We start from the raw sequence: 25,488 nt of genomic DNA on the forward strand, positions 1-25,488 counted from the left end.
GTAATACCAACATGTTTCAAGCAGACCACCATAGTCCCCGTGCCCAAGAACTCTAAGATAACCTGCCTAAATGACTACCGACCCGTAGCACTGACGTCTGTAGCCATGAAGTGCTTTGAAAGACTGGTCATGGCTCACATCAACAGCATAATCCCAGAAACCCTAGACCCACTCCAATTTGCATACCGCCCCAACAGATCCACAGATGATGCAATCTCTATCGCACTCCACACTGCCCTTTCCCACCTGGACAAGAGGAACACCTACGTGAGAATGCTATTCATTGACTACAGCTCAGCATTCAACACCATAGTGCCCTCTAAGCTCATCACTAAGCTAAGGATCCTGGGACTAAACACCTCCCTCTGCAACTGGATCCTGGACTTCCTGACGGGCCGCCCCCAGGTGGTAAGGGTAGGTAACAACACATCTGCCACACTGATCCTCAACACGGGGGCCCCTCAGGGGTGCGTGCTCAGTCCCCTCCTGTACTCTCTGTTCACCCATGACTGCATGGCCAGGCACGACTCCAACACCATCATTAAGTTTGCCGACGACACAACAGTGGTAGGCCTGATCACCGACAACGATGAGACAGCCTATAGGGAGGAGGTCAGAGATCTGGCCGTGTGGTGCCAGGACAACAACCTCTCCCTCAACGTGACCAAGACAAAGGAGATGATTGTGGACTACAGGAAAAAAAAGAGGACTGAGCACGCCCCCATTCTCATCGACGGGGCTGTAGTGGAACAGGTTGAGAGCTTCAAGTTCCTTGGTGTCCACATCACCAACGAACTATCATGGTCCAAACACACCAAGACAGTCGTGAAGAGGGCACGACAAAGCCTATTCCCCCTCAGGAGACTAAAAAGATTTGGCATGGGTCCTCAGATCCTCAAAAAATTCTACAGCTGCACCATCGAGAGCATCCTGACTGGTTGCATCACCGCCTGGTATGGCAACTGCTTGGCCTCTGACCGCAAGGCACTACAGAGGGTAGTGCGTACGGCCCAGTACATCACTGGGGCAAAGCTCCCTGCCATCCAGGACCTCTATACCAGGCGGTGTCAGAGGAAGGCCCTCAAAATTGTCAAAGACTCCAGCCACCCTAGTCATAGACTGTTCTCTCTGCTACCGCACGGCAAGCGGTACCGGAGTGCCAAGTCTAGGTCCAAAAGACTTCTCAACAGCTTCTACCCCCAAGCCATAAGACTCCTGAACAGCTAATCATGGCTACCCGGACTATTTGCACTGCCCCCCCACCCCATCCTTTTTACGCTGCTGCTACTCTGTTAAGTATTTATGCATAGTCACTTTAACTCTACCCACATGTACATATTACCTCAACTACCTCAACTAGCCGGTGCCCCCGCACATTGACTCTGCAACGGTACCCCCCTGTATATATAGCCTCCCTACTGTCACTTTATTTTACTGTATATATAGCCTCCCTACTGTCACTTTATTTTACTTCTGCTCTTTTTTTCTCAACACTTTTTTGTTGTTGTTGTTTTATTCTTACTTTTTTTGTTTAAAATAAATGCACTGTTGGTTAAGGGCTGTAAGTAAGCATTTCACTGCAATGTCTGCACCTGTTGTATTCGGCGCATGTGACCAATAAAATTTGATTTGATTTGATTTGATGAATCTACAGGATCGGGTCACCGCTTTGATGTTAGCGGAGAACGACAGGGGGTTGTCCAGGGTCACGCCAAGGTTCTTTGCACTCTGGGAGGAGGACACAACGGAGTTGTCAACCGTGATTTCGAGATCATGGAGCGGGCAGTCCTTCCCCGGGAGGAAGAGCAGCTCCGTCTTGCCGAGGTTCAGCTTGAGGTGGTGATCCGACATCCACACTGATATGTCTGCCAGACATGCAGAGATGCGATTCGCCACCTGGTTATCAGAAGGGGGAAAGGAGAAGATTAATTGTGTGTCGTCTGCGTAGCAATGATAGGAGAGACGATGTGAGGATATGACAGAGCCAAGTGACTTGGTGTATAGAGAGAATAGGAGAGGGCCTAGAACTGAGCCCTGGGGGACACCAGTGGTGAGAGCATGTGGTGCGGAGACAGATTTTCGCCACGCCACCTGGTAGGAGCGACCTGTCAGGTAGGACGCAATCCAAGAGTGAGCCGCGCCGGAGATGCCCAACTCGGAGAGGGTGGAGAGGAGGATCTGATGGTTCACAGTATCAAAGGCAGCAGATAGGTCTAGAAGGATGAGAGCAGAGGAGAGAGAGTTAGCTTTAGCAGTGCGGAGAGCCTCCGTGACACAGAGAAGAGCAGTCTCAGTTGAATGACCAGTCTTGAAACCTGACTGGTTTGGATCAAGAAGGTCATTCTGAGAGAGATAGCAGGAGAGTTGGCTATAGACGGCACGCTCAATAGTTTTGGAGAGAAAAGAAAGAAGGGAGACTGGTCTGTAGTTGTTGACATCGGAGGGATCGAGTGTAGGTTTTTTGAGGAGGGGTGCAACTCTCGCTTTCTTGAAGATGGAAGGGACATAGCCAGCGGACAAGGATGAGTTGATGAGCGAGACTTGGAGGGGAGTTGCAGTGATTTGTTTTTCAACAGGACAATGACCCAACACACCTCCAGACGGTGTAAGGGCTATTTGACCAAGAAGGAAAGTGATGGAGTGCTGCATCAGATGATCTGGCCTCCACAATCCCCCGATCTCAACCAAATTGAGATGGTTTGGGATGAGTCGGACCGCAGAGTGAAGGAAAAACAGTCAACAAGTGCTCAGCATATGTGGGAAGTCCTTCAAGACTGTTGGAAAAGCATTCCAGGTGAAGCTGGTTGAGAGAATTTGGTTACTACATGATTCCATATGTGTTATTTCATAGTTTTGATGTCTTCACTATTATTCTACAATGTAGAAAATAGTAAAAAATAAAGAAAAACCGTTGAATGAGTAGGTGTTCTAAAACTTTTGACCGGTAGTGTATATAATGTTATTTGTTATAACCACAGACACGCAATATCTTTTTCATAGCCTTTATGGTGTTATATTCTGTCCATGTGCTTTTGAACATTCCTCCTCTAGTTCTGTGTAACTTGTATGCTAAAATAGCTTTGGAGAATTAGCAATAGTACTGTTTGTCCATTTTGAGACACCGTAGCCAGTCTCAAACTTCCTCAAAATAGTCACAATTAGTCTAAGATAACTCAAGAAATCAGTCATTAATTTTGACATTTTTGTGGAGGAGATCTTAGTCGCACAATTTTACATTTAAGATGTTTGGTGCAGTATTTATCAATGAAAAAATGTGCATGAAAACGAGTCGTCTCTCGTTGAATAACAACAAAGACTTTATTGAAGAATCCCTATTGTTGACCAATCACCGACGAAGGGGTGTAAACTTCGGCTCCCGAATTTCGGTTGGCCTTGAGAAAAAAATTGTGTGTGCACGAACAGCCGACAAAACCCTTTCCGAAGTCCAAAACAACAAAAATGTCACCAAATGTTGTCATAATATATGCACGAACTCTTCCGAACTGTTTCGGCTGGGAAGCACGCGGACGCCTTTAGCCTCCTGCTTAAAGCCTTAGGCCTGTTCATTCTATAGCTCTACGCGGCCCCCTTGTAGCGCTTCCCAGTTACTGTTTCTTATGTAAATCATTGGTGCATCTATAATTGTCATATTGCCAATGTGCCTTACTATTCTTATAGCAGCGTTATTATGTTACGTCATTGTAATATTGTTTTATTGTTATATCCTGATATTGTATTGTAATTACTAATCATTCCTGACTAAAATGTAAATGTAATAGTTTTTTTTTTTTTTGGGGGGGGGGGGGGGGGGTGAACTATCCCTTTAATTATAAATAATTATGCAAACTCCCACAACAATTGTTCAGATTTTCTAAATGTCAGACTGTTCTGATAAAATGTCACTAGGGTCAGACTGGGAAGGCTAGAGAACCATGTTTACACTAGAATGAGGTAGGGGTGGCACAGATTTTTCTGGACATCCCTCTCTGGGAACACAGAGGGGAACAGTGGTGAAAAAAGTACCCAATTGTCATACTTGAGTAAAAGTAAAGATACCTTAATAGAAAATGACTCACGTAAAAGTGAAAGTCACCCAGGAAAATACTACTTGAGTAAAAGTCTAAAAATATTTGGTTTTAAATATACATATGTATCAAAAGTAAATGTAATTGCTCAAATATACTTAAGTATCAAAAGTAAAAGTCTAAATCATTTCAAATTCCTTATATGAAGCGAACCAGACGGCACCATTTTTTTAAACGGACAGCCAGGGGCACACTCCAACACTCAGACATAATTTACAAATGAAGCGTGTATTTAGTGTGTCCGCCAGATCGGAGGCAGTAGGGATGACCAGGGATGTTCTCTTGATAAGTGCGTGAATTTGACAATTTTCCTGTCCTGTTAAGCATTCAAAATGTAACTAGTACTTTTGGGTGTCAGGGAAAATGTATGGAGTAAAAAGTACATTATTTTCTTTAGGAATGTAGTGAAGTAAAAGTAAAAGTTAAATATAAATAGTAAAGTACAGATACCCCCCAAAAATACTTAAGTAGTACTTTAGTATTTTTACTTATGTACTTTACACCACTGGAGGGGCACATTTGGCAATGCACAATATTTGCAGCAGGTGTCGGTGAACTGCATTTATGCTCACATGCTTTAGCTAGTGCAGTGCCAATGTCTTCATTAAATACCATCAGAACCAGTGATGTAGTGGTAAACGCTACATTCACTGTGAATGAAGTAACGCTCCCTATATTTTCTATTCATTTTTCCACGATTGTTGAGTAAACGCTTGCGCAAAATTTGAAAAGTTGTATAAACAGTGTTTACATTCGTTTATCCACTACACCACTGATCAGAACATCCCCTCCCTTGTTTTGGGCCCACATAATAAAGGTTTAATAAAAATAAATAGATAATGGAAGGGGCATATTAACCTTGATGCAAAATGTGGGGCTTTTATCATCAAATTAATGGTCATTATGGACATTTCTGTTTAGCCACCACACTATATAATTCATGACAAATACTGTAAGATTTGAATAAATATTAGTCTGAGCTTAAATATAAGACGACGAATATGTGACTCCAATACAGATAAAAAAAAAAAAAAATCATAATTCATTGAGAATTCATAACAACCTCTGTCTATCAATCTGCAGTCACGGGAAATAATGCATTGTTTACTCAAGAATAAAAAAATCTTCATGAAAATTCTTGGGATGTAGCTTTGAAAAAGATACTCCACTCACTGCATGCTGATAAAAGTGGTTTTGAAATTAGTTCCGCTATGCCTACCACATGCTACTGGAAAATGTGCTGCTTGCCTCTGTTTGTGAGTTTTTACAATCTATGACATTACATTTTATTGTGTGGGAATGTGCCATGAAGAGCCACACACAACCAAGTATATAAATTTGTCATCAATGAATAATGAGGATACGGTGTAGCTCGATGATTGACAGGTATATCCAAGATGGGCATGACGAAGGGTGTATAACCAAAGCACCACCCTCTGATTCTCCATAAAGACAAGCACCGGCTCGTGACTCAATCAAAACTAGCTTTTACCGGAACTAACAAGAGCAGATGCGCCTGGTTTTTACTCTGAATTTATGGGAATATAACAGACTAAACGGCAAGAGTAGCTACGTTCATATAGTTATTTAGCTTTACATAGCTTTCTAAATTTGTTAAAGTTCAAACTAATCGTTTCCCGTGACTGTCTATTTCATGATCCCGCGCGCGCTACTGAGCAAATTGTGCGCGGGCTAGACATTAGCTAGTCTTCCTTTTCATCATTGACAACTTTTGCGACGTGTGGTAAGTTAAACTTGTCATTATTTTCAAATTCACAAATTATTCTATTTGTTACCTTTGTAAAACAGTGCGGTTTTAATTGGTAACTAACGTTTGCTCGTATTTCGTACTTTGACTCACTTATTTTTGTCAATAGGTACTAGCTAGTTCATGATAAACGCTAAATGACGTAAATGTAAATGTAAATAAACATCCGTATAACTAATGTTAACAAAATGTCTAACAAGTTAGCTAGTTACTATGGAAATATTTCCATCACATTGACAGTACGTTAGCTACATCGTGAGGATTATGAAATCAGATAGCAAGCGCTGACTAGCTAACGTTAGCTGTACTGTAACGTTACTAGCTTGACTAGCAAAGCTAATATCATTCAATAGAATAATTAATGAAGCGACGCTAACCATAGCCATTACGAAACGTGGCTTGTTAGTATAGCTAGCTAGCATGGCTTATATGGCGCGTATTGACTATTACATTTGTAAACTAGCGCATAGACAGCTGGCAATGTGGATAGCTTGCTAACTAGATAGAACATTCGCTAACGTTAGACATTGGTAATGTTGCTAGTGCGAGTCCAAAATTGAATGAATGACTCCTGGTATGCGTCGTATAAAGTTGGATTTCTCCGTAGCTGGCACATTTTGGATGGCTGTTATAACCATGTTAAATGTATATCTATCGGACTTGTGTGTGTGTGTGTATATAGTTAGTTAGCTATTACATCGTCGTATATCAATGTGCTGCTATGTTACGTTGTCGTTGTTAATTTCTATTATGTGATCTCGCTAAAGTTAGCTTTGGTGAATGTCTTCCTACGCTACGAGTGCATCCCCCAAAATGGCTTCCTTTATTGGCTTATCTTGTCAGGCAAGCCAGTCTGTAGCTAACGGAAACCATTGTCATTGCACAGCGAGACATGATTATGGGAAGGAAGTTGGCTCAGTTTCGTAACGTAGCTAGGTAAAGTAGCTAATACAAAATGTAAAATACCGGCAGCTCTTAGCTTGCTAACTAGGTAGTTGTATTTATGCCTTTGACAGAGCAAGGGTTGGCGTTAAAAAAGTGAATTTTGTTTTCATACTGAAATTCCTATTGATTGCCCATAATTAAATGGCATGGCCACCCTTTAATTTCTATAAAGGGAAGAAGACATGGTCAGACTACTCTTTTGAGTAGATTTGCAATAGTGTTAACCATGCTTGAAGTCTTGTAGCTGAATTATGCTTTTTTCCCCCTAGTTGCCGTTGTGGGATTTGACTATCATAAATTGACCAGCAGCAGGTCTCTGACTCCTATTGTATATCCATGAATGGATGTGTTCTGAGGCACACTGATGTGCTAAAGTTGGAAGAAGGAATTTTGTTTGTTTTAGGTTGGAAGTGTTTACATAACTGACTTTCTCCAACTGTTGTTTTTCAGGATGTTCTGCCATTCACCTACAGTGACTGTTGAACAATGGGTGACCATTTAGTCTGCATGATAGCCCAGAGCCAAAGAAACCCTAACAAAGCTAGTAAAATTACAGGATAGCAATACGCCCACACTTTACCTCATTATAATTTATTTCTGTTCAGTCAGGGACAACTCATAGGCTACTCTCAGTGAGTTTAGTTAACCCCCAAACCCCTATGGGTTAGGGTCTTGAAGAGAAGTTACTGTATACACACATCGATACCTCTTTCATTTTGCTGCTTGCAAATATCACATCTATTTTCATATACATTTCCTTATATATTGTGAAGCAAATAAATCTTTAGAGCAATCAATCACGCACAATGGTTTCGACAACTCTCGCAACCCTCACCCTGGCGGGCACCACACTAGGGATTATGGCCCAGGTCACTGGTGGACCACTGACAGACTACATGTGGCTCCTCATAGTGGGCTTTATCATCGCCTTCATCCTAGCCTTTTCTGTGGGGGCCAATGACGTGGCCAACTCGTTTGGTACTGCAGTGGGCTCTGGAGTGGTCACCTTGCGGCAGGCCTGCATCCTGGCCACTATCTTTGAGACCGTTGGCTCTGTGCTTCTGGGAGCCAAGGTCAGCGAGACCATCCGCAAGGGCATCATCGACGTGGGCATGTACAACGGCTCTGAACACGTGCTGATGGCTGGCTCTGTCAGCGCCATGTTTGGTGAGTGTTACATACCAAAAGGGTCTTATAATACATTTGTAAGAACATGGGTTTTATTCAATCTGGATTTCTTGTGTATGGTTTTACTCCGGTGTAATGTTTTGTCCCTCCCTGTTCAAGTTGACAATTTGGCATTTTATGCTAATTCTCAGGTTCTGCTGTATGGCAGTTGGTGGCCTCTTTTCTCAAGCTGCCCATCTCAGGTACCCACTGCATTGTGGGTGCTACCATTGGCTTCTCTCTGGTGGCCAGAGGTCAGCAGGGGGTCAGGTGGCTGGAACTCCTCCGGATTGGTGAGTCAACAGCTTCCATTATCCACAGCTTACTTTGACGTTATCGCCATTGTCTAAGTAAAATAAAGAGCTACTATTACGACTTCAAGTCAGACATGTTTGTACAAGTAATGCAAGTGTCTGGTAGTGCTGAGGGATTAACTGAAATTTAGTTTTGTTTCAGTTAACTAATTGACAGATTCCATTTAGTTTGTTTTTTTGTGAGCCCAACGTGCCGTTTCTCTATAAAGAAATCAAATAATTCACGAGAGAAGTCAAGAACTATGTTGGACGCTGGGCTGAAGGGAGTTGTAGTTTTCACTAAGCAAATATTCAACCTAGTTCAGTGCAGAAATGTGGTAATTAACAACAATGACCATTGCACACCTGTTCTTTTCGGATCAGAGATGCCTGCTACGTTAGGTTGGATACACACAGACCGCACGAGAGAGGAATGTACACAATGACGAAAGGGGGATAGACAGTTCGTGAAAGTATGCCTTATATACTTTGAAGAACTAGTCAAATTAATTTGTCAGACCGCTCTGCAACATACTTAGGCAGGCTAGCTTAGCTAAATAGGATGACTAAAGTCCGTACCGTATGGGGGGCACAGAGATTACGTTGTCTTGCTGATTGGTACAGCCTGAGCAGAGATGAGATGATGACTTTAAGGAATGGAAAAAATGTATATATCAAATTTTACAGTGAAATGCGTGCTTACGAACCTTCCCAACAATGCAGAGTAAAAATAAATAATATTAATAACTAACACGATAATTAAATACACAAGAATGGAGCTATATAAAGAGAGTACCAGTTTAAAAACTAAGTAATATACAGAACTGAAATATTGTGTTATTTCATAGCAATTTCTCTATTGATAATGGAATCAATAGAAAAATCTCAACAATTATTTTAGTTTCATAATGCATTTAATGAGTAAAAAAATTAAATACTGAACTGACTTCAAAAAGCACTAATCGCTCTGCGCTAGTGTCTGGTGTTCTTCCTGAGAGCACGGTGCAATGCTAATTGTTCTAATCTCCGCAGTTGCCTCCTGGTTCCTCTCCCCCCTTCTGTCTGGCATCATGTCAGGCGTCCTTTTCTACTTTGTACGTATGTTCATCTTGCACAAGGTAAGCTGAGTAAAATCCACTTATCTAAATCTAGATGTCCTTAAAAATTGTGTGAGGCTTCCTGTTGGAAATTGTTGTTGGAAATGTGCCAGACCATAAATGATGTCCCAAACAAGGTCATCAGAATAAAGCCATTCCTTGTTCTTTGGAAAGAAGTGTCGCTCTCCATGTCATTCTCCATGTAATCTCACGGGCCATCATGTCATATCAAATTTACGGACACACCCCCTATTCTGCCATCAAATGTAACCTGACAGTACAATAGAGAGCGTAGTGTTTCTGACTGTTCTGTTTGTCCCCTTGTAGAAAGACCCAGTGCCCAACGGTCTGAAGGCCCTGCCTGTCTTCTATGCTGTCACTATGATGATCAACCTGTTCTCCATCATCTTCACTGGAGCTCCAAGTGAGTATCGTTGGCCCACTCTGCCTTCACCATGCATGCCTGCCTGCAGCCACAGCCTAAAATAAACTGCTCCCTCAGCCAGCCAACGGGATCCCCACACTTTTTCCAAACTGAACAAGACTGTTTACTGTTCTCAGAGAAGGCCTGTTATTTTAACCTGTTGTGTTTTGGCACTTTTCTTGAGTGTGGTGTGGGTCATAACGGAATGAAATTGCAGAGAGGAGCACTGCACAACAGAGCTGGAAATGGGTTTTCTCTTTATTGTTTACGTCAATGTCTGTCCCTTTCCCACACGGAGGAGGAAAAATGGAAGTAAAGAGGGAGTTAGCTCTGCCAATGGCTGTCTTTTGCCTCTGTCAGTAGTGTCATGTAGAGCACAGCAAATATTTAGTCTGCTATATTCTTCACTTTTTAGTTTTGAAACTCTAATTAAATTAGCAACTTTTGCTCCTTTTTGTTCTCTTCTACCTACAGGACCGAACTGTTCAAGAAGTCAACTGGCCTGGGCCATTAAATGGAGTCTATAGGCTAGAGTATGCCCTGATATGCACTGTGTATAAATGTACACTCAGAGAGAGGAGTCTACATGCACTCAGTCACATACTGTACTGTTATGTCAGTCACACCTACATGTGAGTGTCCTGTACATGGGGACCTTTTATTCTGGGGTACCTCACATGAAGTTCCATACAGCGATTGCATTCCAGGAATCCTGCTGTTCAACGCATTCCCACACAACTGAGAAGAGATCAGGGAGTGATTTAATAGTAGAACCAGATATTACATACTGACATGTAGACCTACTGTATTCTCTCACACACACACATTGAGGAGGAAGTGTATCCTTACACGTACTGGCACACTTTTAGACTCTGGCCACTGCCTGTAACTGGAGCCGGCTTATTACGAGGCTAATCCTGATCTTTAGCCACACTTGGTCAGTCAAGTTATACATTCGGAAAGTATTCAGACCCCTTCCCTTTTTCCACATTTTGTTACGTTACAGCCTTATTCTAAAATTGATTAAATTGTTTTTTTTCCCGCTCATCAATCTACACACAATACCCCATAATGACAAAGCGAAAACAGGTTTTTAGAAATGTTTGCTAATTTATAAAAACAGATACCTTATTTACATACACTACCGTTAAAAAGTTTGGGGTCGCTTTCCTTGTTTTTGAAAGAAAAGCACACAAAAAATGTCCATTAAAATAACATCAAATTGATCAGAAATAGTAGACATTGTTAATGTTGTAAATGGCTATTGTAGTTGGAAACGGCTGATAAAAAAAAAAAAAAAATGGAATGTCTACATAGGCGTACAGAGGCCCATTATCAGCAACTATCAGTCCTGTGTTCCAGTGGCACGTTGTGTTTGCTAATCAAAGTTGATCATTTAAAAATACTAATTGATCATTAGAAAACCCTTTTGCAATTATGTTAGCACAGCTGAAAACTGTTGTGCTGATTTGAAGAAGCAATAAAACTGGCCTTCTTGAGACTAGTTGAGTATCTGAAGCATCAGCAATTTTGGGTTCGATTACAGGCTCAAAATGGCCAGAAACAAATAACTTTCTTCTGAAACTCGTCAGTCTATTCTTGTTCTGAGAAATGAAGGCTATTCCATGCGAGAAATTGCCAAGGAACTGAAGATCTCGTAAAACGCTGTGTACTACTCCCTTCACAGAACAGTGCAAACTGGCTCTAACCAGAGGAGTGGGAGGCCCCAGTGCACAACTGAGCAAGAGGACAAATACATTAGTGTCTAGTTTGAGAAACAGATGCCTCACAGGTCCTCAACTGGCAGCTTCATTAAATAGTACCCGCAAAACACAGTGAAGAGGCGACTCCGGGAGGCTGACCTTCTAGGCAGAGTTGCAAAGAAAAAGCCATATCTCAGACTGGCCAATAAAAATAAAAGATTAAGATGGGAAAAAGAACACAGGACAGAGGAAGATTGGAAAAAAGTGTTATGGACATCACAAAGAATAACATTTTGTGAGATACAGACCAAATGAAAAGATTGCTTGATGCCATCTGTCAAGCATGGTGGAGGCAATGTGATGGTCATTTCCTATGCAGTTTGCTATATTTCCTATTCAAACTCATTTCATGTATGTTTTCATGGAAAACAAGGACATTTCTAAGTGACCCCAAACTTTTGAACAGTAGTGTAAGTATTCAGACCCTTTGCTCTGAGACTTGAAATTGAGGTCAGGTTAATCCTGTTTCTATTGCTTATCCTTGAGATGTTTCTACAACTTGATTGGAGTCCACCTGTGGTAAAATCAATTGATTGGACATGATTTGGAAAGGCACACACCTGTCTATATAAGGTCCCCCCACAGTTGACAGTGCATGTCAGAGCAAAAACCAAGCCATGAGGTCGAAGGAATTGTCCGTAGAGCTCCGAGACAGGGTTGTGTCGAGGCACAGATCTGGGGAAGGGTACCAGACAATGTCTGCAGCATTGAAGGTCCTCAAGAATACAGTGGCCTCCATCATTCTTAAATGGGAGAAGTTTGGAACCACCAAGACTCTTCCTAGAGCTGGCCGCCAAACTGAGCAATCGGGGGAGAAGGGCCTTGGTCAGGGAGGTGACCAAAAACCCAATGGTCACTCTGACAGAGCTCCAGAGTTCCTCTGTGGAGATGGGAGAACCTTCCAGAAGGACAACCATCTCTGCAGCACTCCACCAATTAGGACTTTATGGTAGAGTGGCCAGATGGAAGGTGCTCCTCAGTAAAAGGCACATGACAGCCCGCTTGGAGTTTGCCAAAATGCACCTGAAGGACTCAGACCATGAGAAACAAGATTTTCTGGTCAGATGAAACCAAGATTGAACTCTTTGGCCTGAATGCCAAGTGTCACGTCTGTAGGAAACCTGGCACCATCTCTACGGTGAAGCGTGGTGGCAGCATCATGCTGTGGGGATGTTTTTCGGCGGCAGGGACTGGGAGACTAGTTAGGATCGAGGGAAAGATGAATGGAGCAAAGTACAGAGAGCTCCTTGATGACAATCTGCTCCAGAGCGCTCAGGACCTCAGACTGGGGGCGAAGGTTCACCTTCCAACAGGACAACGACCCTAAGCACACAGCCAAGACAACGCAGGAGTGGCTTCGGGACAAGTCTCTGAATATCCTTGAGTGGCCCATCCAGAGCCCGGACTTGAACCCCATCGAACATCTCTGGAGAGACCTAAAAATAGCTGTGCAGCAACTCTCCCCATCCAACGTGACAGCTTGACAGGATCTGCAGAGAAGAATGGGAGAAACTCCCCAAATATAGGTGTGCCAAGCTTGTAGCGTCATACCCAAGAAGTCTCGAGGCTGTAATCGCTGCCAAAGGTGCTTCAACAAATTACTGATTAAAGGGTCTGAATACTTATGTAAATGTGATATTTCAGTTTTCTATTTTTATTTTAGCAAACATTTCTAAGCCTGTTTTTGCTTTGTCATTATGGGGTGTTGTGTGTAGATTGAGGAGAATAGAAACAAAACAATTTAATCAATTTTAGAATAAGGCTGTAACGTAACAAAATGTGGATAAAGTCAAGGGGTCTGAATATTTTCCGAATGCACTGTAAGTGGCTGAATTAAGAATTCAAAACGAGACATGAGTCCATGGTTAGTTTCTTCCTCCATTTTCCTTTTCTGGCACAGTTCATTCAGGTGCAATGTATCTAAGTGGGTTATACTATTTCAGAACACATTTCAGCTGTGTGCTCTCATGAGGAAGTATTTTGTCCTTGGAGGAACCACAGTAATCACAGGATAAGTAATGGATAGCACCAAAAATATTTCGTTTTTTTTCTGCATTTGGTCCCCGAGTTGTAAAACGGTAGTGTAGTGGTGACTGATCTGCAAGTCTAATACAGCCCTTATTAAATTCAATGGGTGAAGAGGGGGGCGGAGTCAAGACCGAGAACTGTACATTTGGTCTCCTGTTTTAGAACTCCATGTTCCTCTGGTTTTACTTTAACATGGTGGTGTGAAAGCACAAAAACAATTTAACATGCCAGTCCTATACACAATAAAGCCAATCCTAGTGCCAGAGACCCCAGTTGGAACTAGTGAAAAATGAATGTAACTCGGGCCATAGGTCGAGTGGATCATTACCAGAAGAGACTTTAAAGTTCCACACCTTGTTAATCACCCTGACTCCTCATTTTAGCACATCTCTAGTTAGTCATTCTGAAGCTGTGTTTCCCAACTGGCAATTCGTCCCGCAGGCTTTTTATTATTTATATTTTTTCAAGTTTTATGTGCAAAAATAATTGTGTGTATATTACACACACACACACACATTTGTACGTGTATATTGTTGTACATAAGACAGTAAAAACCCCAGCACATCAGCTATAAGTTACTTTAATTTTGGCAATCTGTTCCAAAGTATTCCCACGCGTAATAGCGATTTGTATGTGATCGTATACAAATCTAAGCAAGGTTTGAAATTGTTTTAGGAAAATTATCTGTTTTGGCTTCTTGCGGTCAATTTGTAGTCTACTAATTATACCACGGCTGAATCTAGTTGATGATCCCTGTAGAAGGGGCCATAGATTGAAAAGCTTTGCAGACAGAGGAAAGGGCTATGTCACCAATGTATAAGACCATGTCAACATTTTGACTACATTTGATTTGTGTAACCAACCAAGCAAATACATGTCCCCTCTAGTTACATAACCAGCCTGTCCTTCACTACCAACTGTGCACTTTCAAACAACATCCATAAAAAAGAAGAGGGATACAGTGGACACCCCCCTTGTCCCTGCATTTCAGGATGCGTTAGCTGGAATGCTAATTTTCTGCTTCGGTTCCCCTTTGAAAAACAAACGGCGGGTGGCTTGGTTGCTTAGGGGACACTAAACAATCAGGAAAATAGAAACACAGATGACAGTGTAGCAGCAAAGGGGGTTATTAAACTGCGCTGTGACTCAGAATACACATGGTATATGGCACTTCAAATTACTAATTATAAACTGGGTGGTTCGAGCCCTGAATGCTGATTGGCTGAAAGCCGTGCTATATCAGACCGTATACCAGGGGTATGACAACATTAATTTTTTACTCTTCTAATTACGTTGGTAACCAGTTTTATAATAGCAATAAGGCACCTCAGGGGTTTGTGGTATATGGCCAATATACCACGGCTAAGGGCTGATGTTACGCACAACGCAACACGGAGTGCCTGGATACAGCCCTTAGCCGTGGGCCTTATTGCTTAATTAGAACCTGATAGACCCTAATAGGTAAGCAACAGTAAGTTAGTGCCGCTGAAATAGTTTGAGTAGCCTCCTTTTATCTTCGTACAGTTAGGAAAAGCTAAGCGTTAAACCTTGAACAAAAGTAATTTAGTTAACTTTTTTTTTAGTCTGTCAACATTGTTTATACTACTAGTTGGTAGGAGGACAATGAAGAGGATAATTGGCCAAAGCCACCATCCCAAATATATAAGGAGTCATAAATGGTTATTTAACTGTACTGCCATGAGGGATGGGGCTGAACCGCTGTTGGAAAACAACAACAAACCATGTTATTGTGTAAAGTAGTCCACGGGATGCAGAGGTTACAAGGGAGGGGTTTGGAACGCAGCTGTGGTTAAATTCCACTTCCTGAGCCCTCTCTCATTCATCCCACTGTGTAGCTGTGGTGTATACACCCCTTTGTGTGGCTCTGTTTAAAACGACTGGGCCGTTGCTATTTTTTATTTTTATTGTCTCTGTAGAGATGTGATCCACTATAGGCCATCAACATGGAAATGTGCCTCGGCACATACTGAATAATACAGACCCCATTCTCTCCTCTTTCGGGGTCATTTATTTTTGCCCACTCTTAATTTGGCACCAGCCCCCCCCAAACAAATGTCTATCGGCCGCACCTGTTTTGGGCTGTCCCACAGCCACAGTCATTCGAGACTAGTCTAATGGAAGAAGCCTCAGCTGTTTTTGAAATAAAAAAATGTATACCGCCCCCTTCCCATTTCCTCTCCCTTCCTGGAGGGGGGTGAGTTTGTGTTGCGTAACTAAATACACATTGCTGATGTGCCACGGCCTGTAGTCTCCTGCCGCAGAATGTGAGTAGACTACCCAGGAGAGAGCATGGTGCACTCTGCCCTTTAACCAATACTGACTCACTGTTATCTCTGGGCCCTGGCCTTCATTTCCTTTGTTTGTTGTTCACATCCCAGTCTAGATTATTCATTTATTTTTATTATGCGTGATCATGGTCAACTTGAATTTTCGCGCAGCACTTGTTTTTTTACTCTGACCATGTTGCTGACTCTCCAACGTCGCTGGCTGCTGTTTTCCCAGGGGGATCTGTAATGGTCCGTCTCCCTGCCAACAGCATGCCCAAAACTGCGTTGACAACCCCACACAGACCCTCTGCAGTCTTGGCACCAGATGTCCTTTATGCTCCAGTGGACACTGTTAAAGTAAATGTGAAGGCCCCCTTGTTTAGTTCTTTTTTTATTCTCCCCAAGTCCTCTCATATAGCCATTTTAAGGCACTCACTGTCCATGTGCAGTTGGAGGCAGGGGTACATTTGGGTCACTGCGACATCCCTTGTTATTCACATGCTCTCCTCCATGCGGCATTGCGTAACTGCTCTATGGGCACGCACACATACCATATTTGACTGGGATATTTGCCACTTGCTGTGGCTCATCCTTGTAGCTATTGGTGGTGTATGTGTTTGAGGTAATACGAAATATGACTATGTGCAATTAATGGAGAACTTGTAGCTTCCAATTGATCATTGTAGCATTTTACCCTCTTCATTTAAATGTATTTCTCTGTACTCAAAGTGTGTTTGTTTTATCCTATAGAAAATTATATTGTTTACTATGTTATGGTTGATATTGTATAATTTAGAAATATTTTGTAATGTAAATATAAGAACAGGCTTTTGTAATTCTACCACTTATAGGTGAGGGTCCAGATAGACAATTTAGTCACAATGCCAACTGTTTTCTACATCTTTAGAAAGGTAGCGCCTGCTGCCTTGTTTTTCAAAACCATCTATCCTCTCTCCATTTCCACCTCTGTATGTCACTCCTTGGTTACTCCAGTGCTTGGATTTGACAAGATCCCATGGTGGGGCACACTGCTCATCTCTTTGGCCTGTGGTGTGCTGACCGCCCTGTTGGTCTGGTTCATCGTCTGCCCACGCCTCAAGAAGAAGATTGAACGTAAGTCTCAATTTAGTTTTTCGTTCAGTTTTGGCACCCCTGTTACTAAGTTGATAATTGATGTGCTTATTTGATAGAGAATTTCATTCCATGGTCTTACCTGGAAAATACGTTTTAAGTGTGGTTAGATTGATGCATTACATTAGGCACTGAACAAGTGTCAGGGATTAAAGGGACATTTTTACTTCATATTCATCATCTCCAGCATCACCCCAACATTAACATGTTTTGTAGTAAAAAAGATGGCAGAATATACGTGTGATGTGATTTTTAACCAATTATGGGTCGGCATTGCCTACTAATTGTCTAATTGATTGATGTCATTGGAAACGCTTATCTTCCTCTATCCTTTTTATACAAAACATAGAAATGTGCCATTTTCACGTATGTTATTTTACACATTAATTCTGTGTGGTGACAAGTTCTGAAGTCGGACTGTTTTATACTAATCAGCTTTGAATTGACAATGAGCTTAAAATGCAGGCTGATAATTGTGCTGGTCAAAAGTAGACCCATCTATTAATAGTCAAAGTCAATCGCATCACATGATGTTCTGAAATCCAGGATTTAAAAGTTAAAGACCCTTTCTTAAATAGCCTCCCTTTTATTTTAACTTCACTATAAAGGGCCAATGGTGCAGCTTGTGAAAGGTGAAACGCATGGGATGCTGAGGTCCATCTGGATGTCCGTGAATGAACTGTCTGGGACGGTCCTAGTCCAGAAGACAGAGGCAGCCTAATTGGATCATAGCGATCCACTAATGGGCCTTTACATCCTTGACTAGAATAGCCATGGGTAGAGTTAAGGCATTGACGCGAAGTTAGCAGTGCATCACTGTGCGTGTGACTCGACTGACGTGGCTGTAGTCAAATAAACAGCTAGCGCCTCTGGGAAAATGTAGATGATGCAATCGGGTCAACTGGCTAGGTAGCAGACCAAACTGATCAGACGACCACACGGTGGCCATATGTTTGCATTGAGTATCTAATTTGGTCTGAAACCACAAAGTCATGCAGGATACATTCATTTTCATACCTTATCTACATAGGCCTACATGTAAAGGTTTTAGTCGATAGCACAATGTAAATATGCAAAAAAAAGTAAGTCATTATCTGATTTTATTGGTCATATACACATTTAGCAGACATTATTGCGCGAAATTAATCATTTTACCTGCGCTTATGAACACTGTCTCCCTCAATTTTAACGAGTTTACCCATGTAGTAATTAGGGCAGCTGCTTTTCTTTAGTTTTTCTGATCTGGTTATGCAATTCCTATGTGAACCTTAAATGCTGAGGTGTATAAGAACCATATGTGCCGTCTAGGGATGTAACGATCCACAGATGCGTATTGGTCCCCGATTCAAACCTTTAAGAAACGACTGCATCAGTCCGTGGAACCCAAACCCATCCAAATGTAGCATGCATCAGTCAGAAAATCGCAGATTCACATTTTTGTATTACTTTTGTTCTATCATCCGAAAATACCTAATATTTTGTGACAACTGATGCATCCTCTCCTTCAGTGACGAGCTAAGCATGTAACTGTTGACAGTCATTGATCTACAAGTCATTTTGCTTGCCGAACAACCCTAGGGAATATCAGTAGCCTAGTCAAACCGCGCAATGTGCCCAGGTTTGCGCGATGACCAATGCGAGGTAGGCAGCCTGTTCCTGATCTTCCACATCTGCATGGCACCTTGAGCATTCAAATGCTAAAATGGCTTGCGTGATATTGGGCTTTATTAGTTGTGGCAATTTGTAATTTACTAGGTTATTGTTATCTATGCGCTGAATTGTGTTTTACTGGAATAAAAGTAAGCTACCGGAGACACAACTCTCATCTGGCTATATCTGCTGAACAGGGCTTGCAATAGATCTTATTTAGATTGTTCAGGTTCACCATCGGGGGTGTATTAACTATATTAATTGGTTATGTCATAGAAACAATAAATATTGATACATTACTAGCTAAAACACTTAATTGGCAAAAATTACAAGTTAATTAGTGGGTGACGGTGATTTCAGTGGGAGGACAACAAACAGGCTACATTGCCCCCCCTCCTCCCCCTAATCTGACAGTGGTAGATGCCTAGTCTCCCTTATGGATCAGATCAGGTGCATACATAGTATACACCCCTCAAACTCAACTCTGGACCTCGAAGCCAGTTCCACTGCTTGTTTTCATTGTTCCCCTCTAATCAAGGACTGATTTTAGACCTGGCACACCAGGTGGGTGCAATTAATTATCAGGTAGAACAGAGAACCAGCAGGCTCTGGACCTTGTAGGGTAAGCGTTGAATACCCCTGGTATACACCATAGACCTACATCACACACAAAAGTCAGCTCCGACAGATCCAGCTCAGAGGCCCAGCTCATGAGGTCCATCAGCAGCAGATTTAAATTTAGAGTGGAAAATTCATGTTTATGCAACAAATGTTATCGCATCGATTAGTTCTCGAATCACAACGACTCGTTTCAAATTAAAACGTACCCTTCCTGTATCGGAGCTTCTTGAAAGGGAAAGATGCACATCCCTAGTGCCATCTCATGTTCCCTTACTGTACCGTATTCGTGTTTGGACTCGGCTCAGGCAGTCTAATTCCACCCTCTTCCCCTCCAGGAAAAATCAAGTCTTCAAGCCCCTCTGAGAGCCCCCTAATGGATAAGAGGGAACTGAGGGAGGAGCCTGTGCCCTCTACCATCCTGAAGCCTGTCCCTGAGGAGCCCCCTTCACCCCCTTCCCCTGCTGACCCAGACACCCCCTCCCCTGCCTTCCCCGCTGACCCAGACACTCCCTCCCAGGTTCCCCAAGAGGAGCGCAGGGTAACTTTTGACATTGGTGATTCTGAAGATGGCGACAACAAGGAAGGCAAGGAGTCTGAGAATGGCAACGCCAATGGTAAGTGTGAGTCATGGGGAGGTTATGGCTGCCTTGGTAAAGTGGTTGGGAAAAGTGAGAAAATGGGCTAAAAATATTTGGTAAATAAGTCGTTCATTCTCCTCCATGAGTAACTGACTACAGAGCTTGCTTGCGCTGTTCCTGACTTTTAAATATATTTGTATTCAGTCCAAAAAGTGCAGTTCAGCAATGATGTGCAATTCAGCAACGGCCCAGCCCACGTCCCCAGCAACGGTTACAGCCAGTATCATACGGTGCACAAGGACTCTGGCCTCTACAAGGACCTGCTGCACAAGCTCCACCTTGCCAAGGTAGGCGACTGCATGGGCGAGGCAGGCGACAGACCGATCCGCCGCAACAACAGCTACACCTCTTACACCATGGCCATCATCGGCATGCACGGGGACTTCCGGCCCAAAGAGGGCGAGTTCCACGCCAGCGAGGACAAGGGTACAGAGGAGAAGAAGAAGCGTGTGCGCATGGACAGCTACACCAGCTACTGCAACGCTGTGGCTGAGCACGGGGCTCCCGAGGGCCTGGGGGAGGCAGAGGTGACTCTGGAGATGGGAGAGGAGGACGCTGGCAGCAGCCGCAGCTCTCTGGAGGAGGATGGACAGGACTGTGACCGCCCCGAGGTCTCTGAGCTCTTCAGGTTTCTCCAGATCCTCACCGCCTGCTTTGGCTCCTTCGCCCATGGAGGCAACGACGTCAGGTAGGGAGATGTTCCATCTTGGATGAATAGTCATTTTACTGCCTTTTAAACAAATATTTATTGACTAGCAATAGGGTTGCTGCCTCTGTATGTTCATGTAGAGGGACCTTTTGTACCTGATTAGTATGTTAGTAACCTAGCCTCTTTTCTCCTGCAGCAATGCCATTGGTCCCTTGGTAGCTCTGTGGCTGGTTTACAATAGTGGTTCGGTGAACTCCAGTGCCCCCACACCCATCTGGCTGCTGTTGTACGGAGGAGTTGGCATCTGCCTCGGGCTCTGGGTGTGGGGTCGCAGGGTTATCCAGACCATGGGCAAGGACCTCACCCCCATCACGCCCTCCAGGTATGTACCAGACATCACAGAACTGACCAAATCAAACATTCAAATGGCACCCTTACAATATAACATTCCCCACAGACATGAGACTTCACAAAAACACCCCCAGGCTTCACACTGTCCATGAAATTGGACACATACACAGGCAGAACCAACCGGTGACTCAGGCCTGGTTTTCTTTCCCTTCGCAGTGGTTTCAGCATTGAACTTGCCTCAGCCCTGACCGTTGTGGTTGCCTCCAACATTGGCTTGCCTGTCTCCACCACCCACTGCAAGGTAAGCTGTTCAGACTCAGACACTGTGGTCTGATGCTGAGACATGAAGGGGAGTATGCCTTAGTAATGTGGAAGGCAGGGAGCAGTAAACAGGATGTCTGAATTTGGCGGTCAAAACTGCTTCTAATTTCCAATATAAAAAACTGAATCCAGTCTGCTACTGTCAGGGGGAGTGTTGGCCATTTCTTCTTAATGGTTCATGGATTCTAAGTAGTTAACAAAGGTCGGTGTGTTAATCATGTGTGTGTTGCCAGGTGGGCTCTGTGGTAGCGGTTGGCTGGCTGCGCTCCAGGAAGGGTGTGGACTGGCGTCTGTTCCGCAACATCTTTCTGGCCTGGTTTGTGACTGTGCCCATCTCTGGCCTGATCAGCGCTGCCATCATGGCCCTCTTCACCTATGTCATCCTGTGAGCCCAGGGCTGCCTGCACCCCACAACAGGGGAGGAGAGAACACACGCCCACTCGCACCAGGGGAGAGAGAGCGTAAAGAGAAGGTGTTGGAAGGCGGATATAGCCCGCTAACCCCTTGCCAACACACCCGAAGGAAAGAAATACATTTTTAAAAAATGTGTTAAAGGAAAAAAAGGACGTTGTGATATGGGCATGTGGTTCTTGGCTGCATCATTTCCAACCTTAAGTGATGGTTGTGTTCGTTTATGCTCCAGATCACTTCCAATGGGAACATTTTGTTTTCTTTGTCATTGTTTTTTTTTCTGACTTGGCAGAAATTATTTTTCAATGCTCATGATCTTGTAAAAATAGCTAATCAAATCATCAACTAAATGTTTTTTTTTATTATACTCCACTACTTTTTTTTAACCGTGTAATTATGTACATATGCCATATTCCTGTTTATAATCTTATTTTACAAGTTTGGATGACAAAACAACAATTACAATGCAGTATTAGCCTTTAGTGAAGGATCTATTTCTCCTGTCATACAGTGGGGGAAAAAAGTATTTAGTCAGCCACCAATTGTGCAAGTTCTCCCACTTAAAAAGATGAGAGAGGCCTGTAATTTTCATCATAGGTACACGTCAACTATGACAGACAAATTGAGAGAGAAAAAATCCAAAAACACATTGTAGGATTTTTTATGAATTTATTTGCAAATTATGGTGGAAAATAAGTATTTGGTCACCTACAAACAAGCAAGATTTCTGGCTCTCACAGACCTGTAACTTCTTCTTTAAGAGGCTCCTCTGTCCTCCACTCGTTACCTGTATTAATGGCACCTGTTTGAACTTGTTATCAGTATAAAAGACACCTGTCCACAACCTCAAACAGTCACACTCCAAACTCCACTATGGCCAAGACCAAAGAGCTGTCAAAGGACACCAGAAACAAAAGTGTAGACCTGCACCAGGCTGGGAAGACTGAATCTGCAATAGGTAAGCAGCTTGGTTTGAAGAAATCAACTGTGGGAGCAATTATTAGGAAATGGAAGACATACAAGACCACTGATAATCTCCCTCGATCTGGGGCTCCACGCAAGATCTCACCCCGTGGGGTCAAAAGGATCACAAGAACGGTGAGCAAAAATCCCAGAACCACACGGGGGGACCTAGTGAATGACCTGCAGAGAGCTGGGACCAAAGTAACAAAGCCTACCATCAGTAACACACTACGCCGCCAGGGACTCAAATCCTGCAGTGCCAGACGTGTCCCCATGCTTAAGCCAGTACATGTCCAGGCCCGTCTGAAGTTTGCTAGAGTGCATTTGGATGATCCAGAAGAGGATTGGGAGAATGTCAGATGAAACCAAAATAGAACTTTTTGGTAAAAACTCAACTCGTTGTGTTTGGAGGACAAAGAATGCTGAGTTGCATCCAAAGAACACCATACCTACTGTGAAGCATGGGGGTGGAAACATGATGCTTTGGGGCTGTTTTTCTGCAAAGGGACCAGGACGACTGATCCATGTAAAGGAAAGATTGAATGGGGCCATGTATCGTGAGCTTTTGAGTGAAAACCTCCTTCCATCAGCAAGGGCATTGAAGATGAAACGTGGCTGGGTCTTTCAGCATGACAATGATCCCAAACACACCGCCCGGGCAACGAAGGAGTGGCTTCGTAAGAAGCATTTCAAGGTCCTGCATGGAGTAATGGGCCAAAATACCAGCCACAGTGTGTGAAAACCTTGTGAAGACTTACAGAAAACGTTTGACCTGTGTCATTGCCAACAAAGGGTATAAAACAAAGTATTGAGAAACTTTTGTTATTGACCAAATACTTATTTTCCACCATAATTTGCAAATAAATTCATTAAAAATCCTACAATGAGATTTTCTGGAGAATTTTTTTTCTCATTTTGTCTGTCATAGTTGACGTGTACCTATGATGAAAATTACAGGCCTCTCTCATCTTTTTAAGTGGGAGAACTTGCACAATTGGTGGCTGACTAAATACTTTTTTCCCCCACTATACATAACACCTGCTCAAAATAACTTAGAATAAACAGTATTGTTTTTAGGTTGAAAGCAAGGTTATTGGTGTTCTCTACCTTTTTAAATGCCATTGTCAAGAGAATGTGTTTGCGTGTCTTTTTGTCACTAAACAATTTTAAGAATCGTGTGTGTACTTGGATCTGGTCGCCTTGTTTTTCCTTATGTGCAGGGGAGCTTCAGTTTTCCCCTTGCCATTTGCTGATCGAACTGAGTTTGACTGTTGTTACTCAGCCATTCAACAGAGCCCTTGGTCTGTAGAGAAGTACAGGAAATGTGCAAGGCCTTCTGAGCTAATTCTCTCAGCTTCACCTCTGCTTTCTCAACTTGTTACAATGATCCCTCAGGTTTTTTCTGTACTTTCTCTATTTGATTGGTTCTTTTGAAAGTTATTCTAAAGAAATTAAATTTTTATGCTGTGTCAGACTACCTAATTTAACTGAAACCTGCTCAACATGAAACCAGGCTGAGTAGAGGCCTCATTTGACAGGCAAATATATCCCTTTCTCATTGTCAACAACACAACACCTGGCTGTGGATTAGATCCCTCTGTCTATCCAGTTACCATAATGCTTTTGTTTTGAGCACAGATGGTGTTACTAGGTGACCTGACCTCTCACCTTACAAAGTTGAGCTCCCGCCACCCTGGCTTTTGGGGCATCATTATTTAATTGGGAAATTGGCTAAAATGTCTTCAAGACATGTTTTAAATGTCTGAAACAGTACAATCTTTTTTTCATCAGTGGTGGGTTGATAAATACAATTGTTTTAATGGGATCATTGTAAAAAGTTGAATTTCTCAACCATTTCCCAATTGTTTTGCCGCAAGTAAAAGATGAAACTATCTAGTACCGTACATCTGTATCTATTCTGGGTCTGCTTTAGCATTATTGATGGTGATAGCAGACCTTTTACCTGAAAACACAAGATAAATCTGAACAAATGTACTGAAAGTTGGTAAATGCGGAGAGACACTCAAATGAGGCCCTTAGATTTCCTGTTACACTTGATTGCGTCAAACTAGACTGTAATGCGTTAGTTCTGCTCAAGCCTTCTGTTGTCTGTTTTGCAATTTAGCTGCAGAATTGTAACTTCCCTGTACTCTTGGTCTGTGGAATGTATACTTGCATACACATCAGGTTACTCTTGCCACTCTCACAGCTGAATGTTTTATATCTGGTTGATGAGATTAGTGTGAGAGACGTCAGGTTACTACCCTGAACCTGGTTAATGTTTTTGACCTGTGTGGTGTGGTGTGTGTGTGTGTGTGTGTGTGTGTGTGTGTGTGTGTGGACCTTGCCCGGATGCTCTGTTGGAAAGAGGGGGGCATACATTGCTGCTGTGATGCCACCAAGAGTTGCGGTACTGGGCTGCTACACTACTAAGCTCATTTAGACCTGTAGTTGCCTTAAATTAGCTTTTATTTTTTGGGGCACCAAAGAAAATACTGGTTTGTTATGCACAGACAGAATACGGACTTGGAGGGAATAAAATATAAAAATGGAAAGCTACTAACTTGTATTTTTTCATTATTTTCTCGTGTATTCAAGATGTTTTGAAAGACTCACTTTTCATAAACCATGACATTCAAAATAAACCTCAACGACCTATTGCATAAGGATGGAGTCACACAGCAGTGGAATAGAATGGTGAGAGATGTTTCTCTTTATTGACAGTAAACTGTTCCGCTGCACAATGTTCTTCAGGTTCTCTAATGGAAGATGGTGGTAGGTCTGCAGGCTCCGCCTCCTCACATGATGCCTCCTGCAGACTCACTCTACCTCAGCTATGATGCAGAAAAAGTGAGAATTGATTCCTTTGTTTTATGACCATCACACACACAAGTA

The 25,488-nt window shown here is 42.8% G+C and overlaps 1 protein-coding gene across 2 annotated transcripts; it reads left to right on the forward strand.

The window, feature by feature from the left end:
* The first annotated feature begins 5,540 nt into the window (after positions 1-5,540).
* On the forward strand, positions 5,541-25,152 carry LOC311099295 (sodium-dependent phosphate transporter 1-B-like). Of its 2 annotated transcripts, XM_084140010.1 has the most exons (12): positions 5,541-5,829; positions 7,068-7,110; positions 7,249-7,965; positions 8,118-8,258; positions 9,291-9,376; positions 9,683-9,779; positions 16,852-16,971; positions 19,596-19,874; positions 20,043-20,586; positions 20,744-20,929; positions 21,115-21,199; positions 21,453-25,152. In XM_084140010.1, the coding sequence occupies exons 3-12, from the start codon at positions 7,605-7,607 to the stop codon at positions 21,606-21,608; spliced, it is 2,055 nt and encodes a 684-aa protein (XP_083996136.1). In that variant the 5' UTR covers positions 5,541-5,829; positions 7,068-7,110; positions 7,249-7,604; the 3' UTR covers positions 21,609-25,152. The 2 variants fall into 2 exon arrangements, with proteins under 2 accessions (XP_083996136.1, XP_083996135.1); XM_084140009.1 differs by lacking the exon at positions 7,068-7,110.
* The last annotated feature ends 336 nt before the right edge of the window (positions 25,153-25,488 follow it).

Source organism: Coregonus lavaretus (genome assembly GCF_964263955.1).
Source record: "Coregonus lavaretus genome assembly, chromosome: 24".
Classification (NCBI taxonomy): Eukaryota; Metazoa; Chordata; class Actinopteri; order Salmoniformes; family Salmonidae; genus Coregonus; species Coregonus lavaretus.